At 35.7% G+C, this 19,290-nt stretch overlaps 1 protein-coding gene across 5 annotated transcripts in view; it reads right to left on the reverse strand.

Moving 5' to 3' along the window:
• AMPH (amphiphysin) overlaps positions 1–19,290 on the reverse strand; it is a 276,775-nt gene that overhangs the window by 100,851 nt on the left and 156,634 nt on the right. For all 5 annotated transcript variants that reach the window (XM_053655127.1, XM_053655126.1, XM_053655124.1 and 2 more), the window contains exon 3: positions 6,901–6,955. In XM_053655127.1, the coding sequence (XP_053511102.1) occupies positions 6,901–6,955 (55 nt within the window). The remainder of the gene's footprint in view (positions 1–6,900; positions 6,956–19,290) is intronic.

Here is a 19,290-nt window from a genome sequence, read left to right on the forward strand (position 1 = left end):
ATACATACTTCTGTTAAAATTCATACTTCTAAGCATATCTGGCTTTTAGTTTACTCTCCCCATCTCTTTTTGCAAAGTAAAAGAAAGGTCTCTGGTTGGAGTCCCAGTCAGGTTACATGCCTGAGTTGCAGGTCCAATCCCCCATCTAGGCATGTGCTAGAGCAGGGGTGTCAAACTCATTTTCCCTGGGGGCCATATCAGCCTCATGGTTGCCTTCAAAGGGCAAATATAATTTTAGGACTGTATAAATGTAAATACTCCTTAACTGTTAGGAGTTGAAATTAACACTCAGCCCATAGAAGACAACTGAGAGGCTGATGTAGCCCCTGGTGAAAATGAATTTGACAGCCCTGTGCTAGAGGCAATCAATTGATGTTTCTCTCACACATCAATGCTTCACTCCCTCTCTTTCTCCTTCCCTTCCCCTCTCTTTAAGAATAAATATATGAAATATTTTTTAAATAAAAAATAAAATGAATGAGAGCATAAGATCTACCTTACAAAACCCAGAAGAAATAATAAATACTTTGAGCCTGCTGATAGATGGGGGTGGTGGTGTAAAGATTGAGCAAACAAGCAAAAGAACTCATGGATACAGGCAACAGTACGGTGATGGCAGGGAGAGGGGTGGGGAGAGTGGATGGGGGTGAGAGAGAGTATAGGGGATATATCATAATGGAAAAAATACAATAAAAATAAACTATTAAAAATATATACTTAGTATAATTATAGAAGAATGTGAATATGTATGCAAGATAATGAATATAGCTTGTCAATGAATTATTTGTTTATTAAATGATTATTAAATATATTATATACATTTGTTTCAATATGCTAATATAAATTATATTTAAAACTTAAAAAAAAGCCTACAAAGGTGAATGCCAATCAGAGATTAATGATGATGAGTAGAGCTCATTACCCAATGGGCCAAAGTAATTTAAACATGTATCTCTTCTATGGAGTTACTAAATACCATTCAATCAGTAAAACATGATTGAAGGAAAAGCTGATATAAGGTCCTTTATCCTTCTAATGAAGATGTGGCCATTACAGGTAGAATGAAAGGTTGCTTTGGTGACTCACCCAATGTCTCTCTGGAGCTAACATTTCACTCAGTGAATTCTCCTTCTGGACCACAGTAAGGAAAAGAGTTACTCCAGTCTTTTAAAATAGAATTCTCCATACTAAGGCAGTAAAATAGTCCAAAATATGTAGATTTGGGGTAAGAGATCCAATGTACTTATTCATTCAACAAATGTTTCCACTTTTAAAAAAATCAGCTAACATAAAAAAATCCTGTGTTTGACACAATATATTACTGCTTATGTTCAAGTCCTAAATCAATAATCAGTGAAAATACCTACAGTGTCTTCTATTTTCTGACTGGATTATTATAAATAATAAATACTTAAAGTTAATTTTTTTAGTGCAGTTAAATATAAACTCTATGAGTTTGTGGGATTTAAGTTATCTAAGCTTTACTTCTTTGCAAATTTAAAATAAGGCTAATATGATTTATCATATAGCTGTGTTGGGTGGTTACAAAGAGGAAATATGCCTAAAACACTTAGCACACAGACTAGCACATACTAAGTGCTCATTAAAAAGAAATAGTGATAAGTTGTCATTATTCCATTATATAAATGAACTTCAATTTGTGAAAATACTCCCTACCAATGGTCATAGATTTCAAAGGCAGTATAAGAGACAGTGGATAAAAGCAGGCCTTAGGAGACACACAGACCAGAGTATACATCCAGGCCCTGTTGTTTATGAGGTAAATGATTTTGGACAAGCTATTTAACTTCTCTGCACCTTGTTTTCCTTATATATAAAATAAAGATTATAAAGTAACTACCTCATAGAGTTGTCATTAAAATTGTATGCCTTGTATATAAAATTTAAATACATTTTAATTTAAAAATCAATTTCAGCTTCCAATCAATATGACAGAGTAGGTAAACATAGTGCTGGCCTCCTCCCACAACCACATCAAATTTTCAACTAAACTATAAGAACAACCATAATTCAGAATTACCTGAAATCTAGCTAACCAGAAATCATATACCTAAGGATATACAGAAGAAGAAACCACATCAAGACTGGTAAGAGGAAGGGCAACATGAAATAAGCTGGTCCCATACAATATGTGGCAAATAAAACTTGGGGAAAATATCTAGGCTGCAGGGGTCCCCCCTGAGGAGCAAGATGTCCCAGGCCCACATTAGGACCCATAGCCCAGGGCTCCAATGCCAGGAAGATAAAGTTCCCCATAATTGTTGGCTGTGAAAACCAGCAAGGATTGCAGCTCGGTAAGACAAAAGAATTTTGGAGTCCCAGGCTTTCCCCTTAAGGGCCCACACAAAGTTACTTGGACTAACTCACTCTGAGCTCCAGTGCTAAGGCAAGTGTTCAAAAAGCTCCAGGGACATATGGGGAGGAACAGAATTATCTGGCTTGATGGTGAGAGGTGGAGGGTCAGATATCTCTCAGACAGAAGTGCTGGCAGAAGCCATTGTTCCTTTGCTGAGTACACCCCATGCATATGCAGTTTGGTGCCATATCCAAATCTCCATCAATCTGACTAACACTGTTCACCCTGCCCTGGTGATTCCCTGAGACCCCACCCTACCCAACTACCAGGCCCAGGCAAGCCACTTCCTGTAGCTTTTCCATACAAACATCCTGTCTAAGCTCATGTTGCAGACTTTCCTAAAATATCTCAATTTGAAAACTCCAAACAAGCAGCGTCTGGCCTCGGCATGCCCCAAATTTCTTGCTCAGAGGCCCCAGGTCCACACTAGCTATGGCTGGACTAAGTTTGCAGCTTGGCCACTCTTAGGTATCAGCAAAAGTAGCAAGCTGTAGATCACTCTGTAGCAAATGACAGGTGGTCCCAGACAGGGAACAAGCAGCCTGCACCTCTGGGAGGCCCCAGAGTCAGCATACCTGGTGGACAACTATAAAACATGCTAGAGTACAACCCAACCACTGCCATGAAAGACACACACAAGCTGCAGGCACCAGGGCTGAAGAAGCAAGTTTTGCTCTTTGGGGTGGGCCCCTGAACAGTAGTTATCCCATTTTAGTTGCAGCTGGTCCTACTAGACAATAAGCTTAGAAGTCATTGATATGCCAAGAGTGATAAAGGTTCAAATATAACAGGTTAGTGCACATGTGGGGTACACCTGGAGCATCTGGCTTGAGTGAATAGGAAGGCCAAACCTACAGGACACCTACTACCTAAGGCCACTCTACCAAGACTAGGAGACATAGCAGATCTACCTAATACATAGAAACAAACATAAAGGGGCAGCCAAACTGGGGAGACAAAGAAACAGTTACCAAATAAAAGAATGAAAGAAATTTTCAGAAAAAAAGAATTAAATTAAATGGAGACAAGCAAACTACCAGATAGAGTTCAAAACACTGAATATAAAAATATTGACTATAATAATACTCAAAGAACTTAGAACTTCAAGAGCATAATAAAGGTCATAGAGCTCTGGCTAGGTGGCTCAGTTGGTTGGAGTGTCATCCTGCACACCAAAAAGCTGTGGGTTCAATTCAGTCAGGACACATACCTAGGTTGCAGGTTTGATCCCTGGTCAGGAAGTATACAGGAAGCAAGTGATTGATGCTTCTCTCATATTAATGTTTATCAAATCAATGTTTCTCTCTCCCAACCTCTTTCTCTCTCTCAAATCAATAAACATATCCTTGGGTGAAGATTAAAAATGTAATAGTAAAAAGGTTATAGAAACCATAAAAAGGAACCAGTCAGAAATGGAGAATATAATAACAGAAACAAACAATACACTAGAAGGAATCAACAGTAGAGTAGATGAAGAAGAGGACTGAATCAGCAATTTGTAAGACAAAGAAGCAGAAAACACCCAAGTAAAGCAGCAAAAATAAAAAAGAATAAAAAAACGAAGACAGTTTAAGGGACCTCTAGGACAAGATCAAGGATAACAACATCCGTGTCATAGGGGTACCAGAAAAAGAGAGAAATTCAAAATCTATCTGAAGAAATGACTAAAAACTTCCCTAACTTGGTGAAGGAAATAAAGTCCAGAAAACACAGAGTCCCATAAAAGTTGAACCCAAAAAGGCCCACACCAAGACACGCCATAATTAAAATACCAAAGGTAAAAGATGAAAAGATAATCATAAAAGCAGCAAGAGAAAAGCAGTTAGTTATCTACAAAGGAGCTATCATTAGACTGATTTCTCAACACAAACTTTAAGGGTCATAAGGGATTGGCACAAAAATATTCAAAGTGATGAAAAGCAAGGACTTACAGCCAAGATTACTCTACCCAGCAAAGCTATCATTTACAATCAAAGGACAGATAAAAAGCTTCCCAGATAAGAAAAAAGATAAAGGAGTTCACCACAAATGGGTACTACAAGAATATTAAAGTGTCTCCTTGAAGAAGAATAAAGAGGAAGAAGAAAAGAAGGAGGTGGAGGAGAAGGGGAACCAAAAATATGAATAATAAAATGGCAATAAGTACATATACATCAATAATTATTTTAAGTGTAAATGGATTAAATGCTCCAATCAAAAGATATAGAGTGGCTGAATTAGTAAGAAAACAAGACATCTAATGTCTACAAGAGACTCCAGATGGAAAGACACCTATAATCTGAAAGTAAAGGGATAGAAAAGTGTACTTCATAAAAATGGATATAAAACAAAACATAAAACGATGCTTACACCAGACAAAATAGATTAAAACAAAAGCTACAAGAGACAAAGAAGAATCCAGCAATTCCATTTCTGGGTATTTACCCAGAGAAACAGAGCACTAAATCAAAAAGACATATACATGCATGTGTTCATTGCAGCATTATTTACAACAGCTAAGATATAGAAGGAACTTAACTGCCCATCAATGGATTAATGGATAAAGAAGTGGTCCATTTATACAATGGAATGTCTTCCATAAAAAAGAATGAAATTTTGTTGTCTGCAACAACATGGATCAACCTAGAGGGTATTGTGCTGAGTAAAAAAAGTCAGGCAGAGAAAAAAAAATGTGATATGATTGCACTTATATGTGGACTCTAAAAATCATAATAATCAGAATAGAAAGAGACTCATAGATCCAGAGAACACTCTTGACAATTCCTATATGAGAGGAAGAGTTGAGGGAAATGGGTAAAACAAGTAAAGGAATGAAGAAATACAGATTGGCAGTCATAAAACAGTCAAAGGGATGTAGAGTATAGCATAGGGAATGTAGTCATTAATATTGTAATAACTATGTATGGTGTCAGATGTGTACCAGATTTACCTGGATGATCACTTTGTCAGTTATATAAAGTTCTAACCACTAAATTATATACCTGAAACTAGTATAATAATGTATGTCAATTGTATTAAAAAGTAAAACATTATTTAAAAACTAATTTCACTAATTTTTATTGTGACTAATTTTTATTATTAAGGTTTTCATTATTTTATTATTTATTAATTTTTTGTAATAAATTTCACATTTTCACATTGAAACTCTTAGGATAAATTTTAGAAAAGGAACTGCTGTGTCAAAAAGCATGCCAAAGAATGCATTTAAAGCCTTTTAACAAACTGCTCTCCTGGAAAGCTATCCTACCATCAGTGTATAAAAGGGGTCTACAGTTGTTTTTTAAATTTTTAATGTTTTTAAATATTTGGAAGAAAAATGACATCATCTTTCTTTTGGTTTTATTTACTATTCTTTGATTACTCATGAGGAAAAGCATTTTTCAAATCTGTTACCCATCTACAGTTCTTCTTGGCTAATTTTCTTTTGAATATTGTCAAAAGAAAATGTCATGTTTGACTATTCATTCTCTTTCAAACAACAGATCTTCATTTAGTTTACTTACTAAGTTCTTCATATTTTGGTTTATTTTCATTAAGTGTGTTGTCTAAATAACTTTTTAAATATACATATATTCATTTTATATCTTTGTGAGATCAGCTATCTCTCTTTCCTGTCATGTTTTATGTCTTTGGTTACCCTGGTAAAGACCTTGTCAACTAAAACTAGAGACTAAGTGTATTGTATTTATCTTAACATTCTAGTATACCTATAGTATACACATATTTAAATTTTTATTATATCTGAAATCAAGGAAGAGGGAGTAGAATATAAGGTTGGGAATCTCACTTTTTTCCAAGTGTTTGGACAGTTTATCCAAGATACCTTGTGAGATGATCCATTCTCTCCCCACTAATCTCAAAATCTGCCTTGTGACCCATCACACCTGTGAGTACACTCAGGTCTGATTCTGTGCTGGGAACGGGATAATATACAGCAGGTAGAGAAAGAACTCTCCTCCCTAGTGCTCTCTCCTCCTTTCACCACTGGCCTCATTTCTTTGCCTTTTTATGACTGTGGCAGAAACCAATGTCAGGTCCTCTCTTCCCCCAGACAGTGGCAGGGCTGCAGGTGTGGCTGGTCCCTACAAACCACAGGCAGTCCAGGGCTGTGATAATTCTCCACACTTGTCTCTGCCACTGTTCTTACCCCTTCTAGCTAGAGGGTGTTAAGTGTGAGTCTGGGAGTGTTCTCTTGGGACATACTCTCCCCTAGGAGGTAAACCAGTTGCAGCTTTTCTTAAAGTCTCAAGTTTGCTTTAACAACTCTTCCTAGAAAACTCTAGCATGTGTGAGGCACTTATTCCTGGTTTCCAGCAACAAGGCAGACATATTTTTTTCCTTGCATATTCTGATTATCACTTCAATGGGAATTTGGGAGTGGGTGGACTGAAACACCTCTGATCAAGTGCCATCTTTTCAGAAGGCCAAATGACTTTGTATAATTAACACTCAATCCTGTCATTCATGAATTCCAAGAACAACCTGTACTTGGTAACATGCTATAAACAATTCACACATATTACCTTTGATAGCTGCTAAATATCCTCGGAGTTCCCGCTGAAGTCTGGTACCCTCTGCCTGAAAAACACACAAAAAGATGTTGAGCATCACATCTATATTTTGCATGCAAACATATACAAAGCAGTGAGTCTCAGAATTATTACTGCCAGGGGCTTATTCTTAAAATAACATAAACATGCAAATACAGACTAAACAAGTTTTTTGTCAGTCTAAATATTTACAGAGATTTTATTCAGCTTAACAGAAAAGGAAAAGACAAGCAAAATTTTGCTAAAAAGGGAAACTGTGGCCCATCATACAGGCTCATATATATTCAAGAGCTATCAAGTCTCTAAATTTTGACACATGGGTTACGATGGTAGGGAATTGATCACCACTGTCCAATATGGTGGCCATTAGCCACAGGTGACTATTCAGTGCCTGCAACATAACCAATCTGAATAAATATGAATTTGAAGTGTAAAATACATACCTTATTTCAAAGGCTTTGTACAAAAAAATTTAATGAGTGTGTTTTACATCAATTGCATGTTACAATGATAATATTTTGGATACACTGAATTAAATAATTGTATTATTGAAACTAATTTCAACTGTTACTTTTCATTTTTTTAATGTGGACACTAGAAAAATTTGTTACGTATGTGGTTTGCATTATATTTCTATTGGACATTATCAAAATAGAGATAAGAATGTAAACTTTGACATATGAACCCTACTTTTGGTTTGGATTACCCTTTGAGACTCTGAGACTCTGAGACTAGGATTAGACTGCAAGTAGTTTAACCTGGAGTTTACCCAGGAAATGTCAATAGAGGCATGGAGAAATGAGGCAGGGAAGGAAAGAGAGCCATCACATGGTATATTATCAAGTTACGATGGTGGGAAACTGACCTTAGTTCCACTGGAGAACTCTAGGAGATAGTGTCAAACCCTATAGATATGCTAACTGAGGGGCAAGGAAGCTGGGACTCATCAACTCCTGACAGGTTGGTTGAGTACTGCTCCTGGGGGTCATTAATTCCTCCACTATGTCCTCTCAGGGATGGAGAGGTCTCCAGTAACCAGAAAAAAGCCCTCAGGCAGAGTCACCCTTGCTGGCAGTCACAACTAAGTCTAGTGGGCTTAGAAAAGGAAGTACTAGGTGTGTATGTCTGGGCATCCACACTGCACCTAAAAATATAAAAATATATGTACTTTTAATTGCATATTTATTTAACAAAATTGCACACAGCTAGCACACTGAATGACTCCACCTCCATAATTAATAATATGGTATCTACATTATTACTCTAACTTGATAGTTAATATAGCTAATAATATAGAAACTATAATAGTCATATATAAGTGAACAACCATTTGTTAATATTTACCAAAAAGGGCTGGGGTGAAGGGAAAATGCCTATTTGTTTAGTGAATTACAATTTAGTAGGGGGACTAAACTATCTAAATAGAAAATTGCAAAGTAGATTACATTTAGCTCTGCAATAGCCATGTAAAGTTTTTTTAGTACGAAGAGGATGCTTTAAATGTATCCAAAACAGATGCTTTAAACATATCCAAAGTGGACACATTTAAAGAGAGAGATTAATACAAAGAAACTCTGAAAAAAAGTGTTTAAGACTATGCTAAACCCTAAAAGCGATTCTATGAAACTATTTTCCTATATGGTACAGTATACAGTATAGTGACATTATTTTTATTAAATGTACGTAGAAGTCAGGTAAGGTTTTCTTTATCTGCACTAAGCTCAAGCTATTTTTGTCAGCTCTATAAACTTAGGCACTACTAGATAAAACTCAGGGTTAATTTATTTGCTGCCATATAATTCATTTGCTGGCACATAATGAAGTAAGAATCCCAAGAAAGTATTTTTAGATATAAGAGTGGAAGAAAATTCAAATTATACAATAATACTTAAATACATGAGTGCAATTTAAATAGATAAATGGAACCAATTTAAATAACTTTCTTCCTTTCTAAATATTAAAATTCTTAATTTTCCCCATGAGAATTATAAATCTTTTGGTTAAAACCATATTAAATTTTGCCTGAATCAAAAAGGTAAAACACTCATGAGAGAAAATTTCACCTAGAATATGCCACAGAATAGTTCTGCACACAATCTATTGCACAATGAAGTTTTTCTTAACATCATTATTCTGTGTGAATCACAAGAAGTTTTAAGTTTGAAATACATTCACTTTTTTTGCTTTTTGCTATGTTTTATTGTATTTTTTCCATAACCATTGAGTTCTCTTATAGCCCTGCTCCCATTTCACAGACATTTGTTTCAAATTCCTCTGAAAATTATGATTTCGGTAATGCAGCCTTGAATATTGTGTGTGTGTGTGTATACAGAAAGAGATGAAAAGTTTTACATCCTTGAGACTACATGCATGTATTTTCCCTTCTTACAAGGTAAGATAAAATTATTATTCTGATTCATGGTCAAACTCTTCTCAGGGCCTGGAGTAACACAAGAGCAAATGTGTATATTATAATTAAGTTGGCTGATTCCCACCCAACTCATTCTCCTCTTTGAATAAGATCCAAGGATTTGCCACATACAAAATTCCTTACCCCAGTGTACAGTATGATAATGTTGCTCTGGTGTTAGAAGGTCTTCATTTATTTCCAATGGAATCATTTATCAGTGTCAGGAACTGCTGTTTCTCCAGCCCAGACAGTCCCACGGACCCCACTTTCTTCCCATACAGCCAAGGGAGTAGGCCTGCTTTTCCTTCCTCAATAAAACTACTCCCACCCACTCCCTCCCTTGAGTGTCATGTTCTTGTAGGACTGAGGAAAAGGAAGCAATCTTTCCAGTTCCTTGCTTCTTGGCTATTCTGGAAAACAAGCCAGAGTCATTTTGGGTTTCATCATGGAGATATGAAAAATTAACAGCCATGTAAAAAAGTATACATGGTTTTAAATCCTTATGAAGATCTGCAAATCACTTCCTGTAGTCAAAAAATCCCTTTATTCCCTTGCTGAGTAGTACCTCAAAGCTGTTTTCTTCCCTTACTCCTGAGGACTGCTCATGATATCCCCCCAAGGATCAGAGTGAAGATTAAAATTGAACTAGTCACAGAAAGAATGCAGAAGGCACATCATCATGGGAAGAATTCAGATATCTCTGTTACTGAATACAAACAAATCACATTACATTCCTAAGTAAATATGTTTCCAAATTATTTTATACCAGATTGGTCCTCAGTAGCACCAATTCCTTTAGGAGGAGGAGGAAGAGGAGGAGATCTTGGGATCGTGGTGGGGTGGGAAAAAGTGGGTGGGTTCCCACACTTGCTGAGGTCCAGGACAGTTCTCATTTGTAAGTCTCTCTTGAAAATCTTGGACAGCATCCAGACACATGTGTGGTTAACTTTTTAAAGATTTAATGTATGTAGTGTCAAAGGCCCAGCTATAAATGTGACTTCATCAAAGTTTCCTGTTACACTCAGGTAAGAGCAAACAAGAGTAGAAGAGTTATAGACAGATTTCCTCCTAGGGGATCCAATTCCCTGAAAAGAAGAGCTACAGTAGATCTGACACACAAAAGAGCTATAGCAAAATAAATAAAGTTAAAAAATAAAAAAAAAGAGCTATGACAAATCTCCTCTAGTATTAGGAGCAAACACAGGCCTGTTTTAACAGGTAATAAAAGATACATGGAGATTAATGAACCAAGCTGTTTACTGTTTAGGTACACTAAATTCTGAGGCAGTAAAATATACTAATATTAATAAATACTTTATGTCTGGGACTGTAGGGGCCCATAGAGAAGGTATCATATAACCTTGTTAGATCAGTTACTTCTGCCCGGAAAACATACACCATAGTTGAGGCCTAATTTGAATGACCTATAGATGCCATACATAAAATGAATTAATAATTTCTTGCTGTAGCTGGTGTGGCTCAGTGGATTGAGTGCCAGCCTGCAAATCAAAGGGTCACAGGTTCAACTCCCAGTCTAGGGTACCTGCCTGGGTTGTGGGTCAGGTCCCCGTTGGAGGGTGCATGAGAGGTAACCACACATTGATCTTTCTCTCCCTTTCTTTCTCCCTCTCTTCCCCTCTCTTAAATAAACAAATAATCAATTTTAAAAATATGAATTAATATTTTCTAAAAAATTAAACTCAAGGCAGCTACTGCTACAAATTCAGGACACCATGCTCACATAATACCACATCTATGACATTTCTGGGCAGGGGCAGAAACCAAACCTGTGTTACAAAACCAAATCCAGTGGATTTTATTTGTAAGGTTACACAGGTCTAGCAAATTATTTTAAGACATTGAATACTTAATATTTATTAAACAAGCAATAGGTTGTTGCTTGTTAAAATATAGTAAATGTAATAATGATTTATATTTATAACTGATTTTTGTTATAAAAATATAGACAGAATAAGACATACACCATACTGACTATTTTTTCATTAACTTTCCTCTCTAACTCAGAAACTAACTGACAGTTGACATTTATAGAGGGGCTCTGGTAATAGAAAGCCAACAGTACTTGGAGATTTACAGATATATATATTTTACAGATATATTATTCTTGATAGTATAATTTTCTTCTAAGTTTTAAAAATAAGAAACCAGTGTGTAAATGTACCATCGTTTTATCAAATAGATGAGATTTAATACAGTGATACTCAGCACCTTGATTAACAGTTGACCAATAAGGCATAATATCAGAATCCACTTATGATCAAAGACAATGCGAGGCTCCTGAACACGACAAGCATTCTCGGTTTGGTAAGAAGTAGAGTCCTCCCTATAACATGTTCAGGTGCCATTAAATTGGAAAACAAAAGTTTCCAAAGGTAAGAAAAACAGCAGGGTCTCTAAAATCTCCATTTTTTGTTTTGCTTTGAGCTCTTTGTAGTAACAGGTGTTGTCATTAAGAACCCAGACCTGATTTCATAGAAAATTTCTCCATTTTAAAATTTTATTTTGGCAGATATTAGAGCAAAAGATATAAGATAGGAAATCAGGGTGGATTTCAAAATCCTATTCCTGGGCTGATGGCAATAGGGGCTAGCACATGAAAGGGAAGCAGATATCAAAGAGAACATAGTGTCCACAATTTTATCCAAGATTCATAACCCAATTTCCAATTATCCCTATGTCATCAACTCAAAAAATACCTACAATATGAAAACCAAATCAAATATACTTTCTACTTTTCAACAAAACAAAATTAGGAAGCTTGTAGTAATTATATGTACAATTTTCCCACATATTTCCCTTAAGCCAACTAAGCTGAGTTTATACAGATCTCTATTCTAATCTTTCAGAGAATCTAACTCACTCTGTGCAAAGGGATAGAACTGCCTAGTTAGAACCATTAAACTCACCACATCATGCAGGCTGCACACAACTTGAAGATATGCTTTATTGCTTTTAGGCAACTAAGTTTGTGACCCTTGAAAAACCATTCCAGTTTTTTTTTCCTTTGTGTATGTATGAAGAGAATTGACTTATAAGGTATATTAGGGGCATTATACAAAATCCTTTAAACTTTTGCCTAAATACCTAGAATACAGTATTGAATATAGTGATAGAGGGACTGATACAGAAATTAAGGGAAACCACACAGGCATTCCACTCTGACAATATCTCTTTATGAGGTTCGTTATTCAGTGTCCCCTTCTGTGGGCATGGATTCCAGCTCTATCTGTAATGTTCTTTCATGTCCAAATTAGACAGGATGTAAAAGTCTTAGAAAAACAACTGTGACATCAAGCTTCAAAGATGTATTGCTAAAAGGAAGAAATGTTTAGCTTCTCATTACTCCAGTCATAATACAATATCCAGAAGGTTTCTGAAACTGCCATTTGTGATGCATGTATTAGTTTGCTAGGGCTGCTATAACGAAATGCCAGAGAATCAGTGGCTGAAAAGAGAAGAATTTATTTCCTCACAGCTCTGGAGATTAAAATCCAAGATCAAAGTGTTGGTAAGTTTGGATTTGCCTGAGGCCTCTCTCCTTGGCTTGGAGACAGTCTCTTTCTCACTGTGTTTTCACATGGACTTTTTTCTGTATGTGTTCATTCCCCGTCTCTCCTACTTTTTATGAGACCATCAATCATATTGGATTAGAAACCATCTATATATGGCCTCATTTTACCTTAATTACCTCTTTACTGGACCTATTTCCTAATACAGTCACATTCTGAGGTATACTACTAAGGTGTACTGGAGGTTAGTTAGAACTTCAACATATTGGTTAAGGAGGGACAGAATTCTGTCCTAACACTGTCCTCAAGGCAAGCCTTTAATATGGCAATATAATAACAAAGTGTAACACTAAGTGGTCCCTTTGTTCAGAACACTGTCCTAAGTGTCATAGATCTATTAACCTATAATTTTCATAATAGTTCTACAATGTTGGCACATTCTTACAAATGAGAAAACTGAGGCAAAGAAGCTAAGAAATTTACCCAAAGGTCACACATCTAGCAGATGGCAAGTAAGTCCTAGATCCAGGGTAGCCTGTCTATAATCTGTCTCAAGAGCCCACGTGCTTCAGCACTATCCTCTCTGCTCCCCAAAACAGGGGTGCCAGCTGCTGATGCACAAGGCTGCCCAAGCAGAACCAACTGTTGATGAATGAGAATAATTTAACTAAAGGCATCATTCTCTGTGCTCTTATGATGCAATTCTAATCCATAAATAAAAATACAAATTTTTCACTTGTTTAACTCAAAAACTCATGATTCCTGAGTATATTACATGTGATTCATATAGCATAGAGGTTAAGTTGGTGGGTTCTAGAACTGCACTGCCTGGCTTTAAAATCTGAGCTCTCCTACCTCTAAGTCTGTGACTTAACCTCTCTAGGCCTCTGGTTCTTCGTTTGTAAAATGAAGGTAACAGCACTCACTTCCTAGGACTTTCTTGAAGGTCAAGGGAGACAGTTCATGTTAAGCATCAGCACAGTATCAGGCACAGTACACATTCAATAAATGTTCCATGACACTATTATTACTGTATGTGATAATTTTTAAAAGATAAACTGTGCAAAGAGTGTTTCATAAATGCTTAACTAAACTAAGTTAAGCTACATGTCACATTACAAAGGAATAACTTCATAAGAAATATAATAAACCTCCACAAAACAAGCTAGTTGGAAACTTAGAATGTTTCCTTGTGTTTTTTTTTAATTTTTTTATTTAATTATTTTTCAAGTACATTTTCTGTCTATTTCTCCCATCCCAGCCCACCCTGCCCCGTGTTCCCCACCTCCCTCCCATTTACACCCCCCTTAGTTATTGTCCCTGTGTCCTTTATACTTGTTCCTCTAAATCCCTCCCTTTTTTCCCCTTAAATTCCCTCCCCTCTCCCCTCTGGTCGCTGTCCCCCTGTTCTCTATTTCAGTGTCTTTGTTTTTATTTTGCTTGCTTATTTCTTTTGTTGTTTAGCTTCCTGTTAAAGGTGAGATTATATGGTATTTGTCTTTCAACACCTTGTGTTTTATTTATACTTCTATGTCTCAAATACACAGTTATATTTTTCAGAAAGTTTGTTTTTATATCTATGAATGTTGCAGTAACAGAAGATCCTAGAGTACAAAGGAATAATTCATGCGGATACATAAGAACCACTTAACAATGGATATGAGAAAAATCAAGCCAATATCATAAAGTACTGTGAGGAAATAAAATTAAAAAAATCAGCCCTGGCTGGTGTAGCTCAGTGGATTGAGCACAGGCCTGTGAAACAAAGGGTGGCTGGTTTGATTCCCAGTCAGGGCACATGCCTGGGTTGCAGGCCAGGTCCCCACTAGGGGTTGTGTGAGAGGCAACCACACATTAATGTTTCTCTTCCACTCTTTCTCCTTCCTCTCTCTCTAAAAATAAATAAATAAAATATTTTTTAAAAAATCAATGAATATCAGTGGCCAAAAGAATAATCAAGATCATTCTCAAAGTGAAAGTTTTTGTGACATATACTTGGCTTTCTCATACATAAAGCAGAATTATATTTATGGATTGCTAAGACAGTCAAGTGAAACAGTGTACAAAACACATTATAAGTGCCAAAGCCTACTTGTAGAAAGTTTTAATAATAAAAATACTTCATTGCTGCTTTTATGTAAGCCAGTCAAATGTGGCTTGAAAATCTGTAAAATTTTAAAACTCTTTTTTTTTCTGTTTAGTATGTATTTTTGTATTTTTAAATTATTTTATTGTTGTTCATATACAGTTGTCTGCATTTACCCCCCACTATTCCCTCCCCAACCCCAGCCATCCCCACCCCCCTCCCCTGTTTCTTCCACTCTACTCTGCCTTGTTTTTTCAGGTTTATGAAAACATTCAAATAGATGTGCAGTTAAGAAAACCATTATCTTTACTATATCAGAATTATCTCAGGCTTGCATTCAAATTGTTACTCTCATATAGATAGATCTTTAGCCCTGCGGAGGTCTCAGTCAAAAATATTACAGCACAGATTGATTGTACCCAAGAGACAGATTCATTACTAGTATGGGCTGAAATGAGAAAAAATTAAAAACACTGCAAATTTGCATTTATTATACTTAATAAAATACATGATTTTAATTTATTTTCAGTTACAACCTAGAAATTATTAAACAAAGAAATATAAGAACATAAAAAATGAATTTTTTCCTTTTCAAACAATGGAAACATGGATATTGCTAAAAAATACAACCAAAAATGTCTTTAACGTTAATTAATCAGAATCTTTAATAGTTAACTTTGCGAAACATTTGTAAATGACATTGCAAACAATCTCTCTATGCTCCAGGCATAAATACTTTTCACACTTGAAAAAAATATTTTGATAGGTGATTCTTTTTGGATGCATAGCACCTAACACAACTTTTTCTTCTTTTCTGCTTGTGGAGGAAGTCATATCTATGTCATAGTTGGAATTTCCTTCCATGTGAGTTTGAAATTGATGACGTTTCAGGTGTAAAAGTATTATGCACACCTGTAGAGATTTCTGAACATCTTTTTATTTTTTCTGACAGTAACTGTTATAAGGTTTCTAATAAATATTATGTGCCTTATTTTCACATTGCTGTTTAGCATATTAATAGTCCAAGCATTTATTCCTGCAATATTCAGAATTGTATAGAATATAACCATAGGCCAACTTCTGGCGTTCCTGTCCATATAATATGTACTTACCGTTTTGTTCCACATATTGACTCCTGATTTCATTTGGTTGTAATATTCTGCTATATCAGGCTTTTGCAAATCTAAATTTACAGCATCACTGAAATGCATACATAAACTAAAATTACGTTTTTCCCATTTTTTAGGCATATGAAATACACGTGCACCAAAATCTGCACCAAAAGCAAGTAAGTTGGACTTTTCAGGTCTGTTTTTAGAAGACCAAATTCAAGGGGTAGTTGGGGTTTATTTTTATGAACAGTACTTTTATATGAAAGTCACTTCTTTTTCAAGCTGGAGATAAGATTTACATCAGTGAACCGGTTATCTGCTGTAATATTACATCCTTATGAGTAAATAGGTTCTGCAGGTCTCTTGATTATATCTGCTGATTTATTACTAATCAAGTAAGGACTTGCAGGCTGATTATAAGCATATATTTCAAGATTTCCTGTGTAAAATACTTTTGAATCAACCATAGCAAAAATGTCTATACCATATTTACTGGGCTTGGAGGGAATATATTGTCTAAATCCACACTTACTTGCCTCCTAATCCAAGTAACGTTTCCTCAATTGTTACATTCTCTCCCAGAGTAATACAACTTACAATTTTCTACAAATGCCATTAATTTGCCTACTTTCAGGCATCCTAAACTGGTAGGTTTATCATCAAACCTGATAGATTTATGAATAAGTGTAAATCTCCATAAAGATACTCTATGTCTAACAAGTTCAATCTCACTACCATCTGTAGCCCATAAATCCCACAAATTTAGCTGATTGCTGCGATGTAAACCAGCTAGATATAAGAGGCCTAAAAATGCTTTCAATTCAGTTTTGTCTATGAGTTTAGCATCTCTTTCTTGTGAAAACTGGCTGGAGATAGAGTCAATATATTTATTTATATATAATAAGAGTAGATCTAAAATGTCATTTATGATAATGCAGTTCCAAGTTTCAAGTTCTGTCTTGGCATTTTTTGCATTTTGCCATACTAATGGAAGTTGGCACAGATACTTTGTGGCTGTTTTCTAATTTGTCTTCTTATTAGATTTTCCCTCCATTTTGATTCTTTATCCTTTCCAAAAAAAATACTCTCCATTCAGGTCTAATTCATCTTCACTTTCTTCACACTAGAAATATCTTGCTCGGTACCCAAATCTTTTAAACAAACTTTCACATAATCTTCATCTTCTAGATCACTTTTATTTTCATATTTGACTCTCATCATTGGACTTGAGTAGCATTCACTAAAGTTCTTCAACATATCTTGGATTATTGAATTGAAATATTTTTCCAGCCATTTTCAACAATAAGTGAAAAAAACAACACAACAGTGACTTCAAATTTCGCTGAAAAAGACAACTATGCATACACTGACTTCAGAGTCCACAATATCTCTCAGATACAATTTACTATTGAATGTCCCACACACCTACAAAACACATGTTACAACAAGGTGACAGCTTAAACGTTATGGCTTAATATTAGGCATGTACAAACACACAGCTAGTCATGTCCTTGAATCTACTCACCTGATTTACATAACAATATTTAAGAAAAGAGTTTGTTTGCATCTCTCCAATCATCCACAACTTCTGTACGGTTAGATTAGAGACACAAGTGAAATGTGTGACCTGATTCAGAAGTCTGGAATGGGACCTAGGAATCAGTATTTTTGAAGACCTCCAGGTTGTCTGACTGGTATGGCTCAGTGGGTTGGGCATCATCCTGCAAAGCAAAAGGTCACTGGTTCGATCCCCTGTCACAGCACGTGATGGGGTTGCAAACCAGGTCTCAAATGTTCCTCTCTCACATTAATGTTTCTCTCCCTCTTTTTCTTCTTCCTATTCTCTCTCTCTCTAAAAATAAAAAATAAAATATTTATAAAAGCCCCCCAGGTTATTCTAATAGTTATTTGCAAATTCCTCCTATAATTTTTCACTGTGTCTATCACTTAATTGACACTGTGTTGATAGGCACTCCTGTATGTAGGTCTAGCATGAAGTTGCCAAAAAATCTCTTAAAAATATGTTTGGCTCCCGGATCCAGTCAGTCACCATAAGGCCTTCCTTATAACACATTTTTATCACTTGGATTGCAATTCCAATGCAAAATCATCCATGGGGCTTACAGGGCAACATATGAGAATCACATGCAATGGGAACCCTCAATACTGGTAGTAATCTCAGAATCAACTACAGCTCATCTATGCAGATGTTCACAACATTTCAGACAGTCTCCCTAGGCTTGGATAAGAGGTATGCCCAATTCTCTGCATCCCATTACCAGAACAGTACAGTCAATCTGGGGACCATTTAGAGAGGAATATCCAAACTAGATAATAAGCTCACTTTATAGGAAGAAGCAGGAGATACAAGGAATTGTTCTCTAAATAAATACCGAGGGATGGAAATCTAAATCCTCTGTAGTCAGCATGGTTAATTAATGTAGTAAAGTAAAATACAATTAAAGTTTGGTAACAGAATAGAATAGATAAAAGGAAAACTTAAAGATATTCCTCTGGAAGTGATTTCTTAAGGACTCCATAGGAAGTGGCACAACAGTGATACTTGGAATGTCTGCAGTTTGGGTCAAATTTTAGTTAGGTTTCAAATAATGATTTTTATTTATATAGGCAATAACTGAAGAGATATTCTGGTAAATAGAATGAAACAAATAAGAGTAAAGAGGATAAAAAATGGAAAGACTCCCAATGAACAATTTTGTTTCTTTCCCCCCATTTGGCACCATAGACTCATTTGTTCCTTGAAAGCCAGTGAGCAAAAGAGAGGTGGTTTAACGATGTATCATAAATAAATTAAATAGAAAGACTAAAATAAATTCAGGGAAACTTAAACAACAGGAGCCAATATATTCTTTTGATATCTACAGGTTCCCACTAACTGTCCCCTCCCATAGAAATCAATTATATAGGCAATTATGGTGGGTTATATTTACCAAGAATGAATTCTAAATCAAGACTGTACTTAAAACACATATTTCCCATAAGAACACAATTTTTCCATAACATACACAGGAAACTGACAATGTTAATTAAAGACTTAGTGGCCAAATTATAATCCCTTGCTTTTTTGCCATACAGTGACCACAATTAAAATACACATAAATCAGTAAAACTAAGTATATCAAGGCCAATCATACGACCATTTCATGTATAGGTAGTATTCTATTCTAGCAGCTCTACAGAGTGGGATCCTTAGCAGTAACAACC

This window comes from Artibeus jamaicensis, unplaced genomic scaffold (assembly GCF_021234435.1).
Source record: "Artibeus jamaicensis isolate MK-2021 breed Jamaican fruit bat unplaced genomic scaffold, CSHL_Jam_final contig_924, whole genome shotgun sequence".
In the NCBI taxonomy this organism is placed as follows: Eukaryota; Metazoa; Chordata; class Mammalia; order Chiroptera; family Phyllostomidae; genus Artibeus; species Artibeus jamaicensis.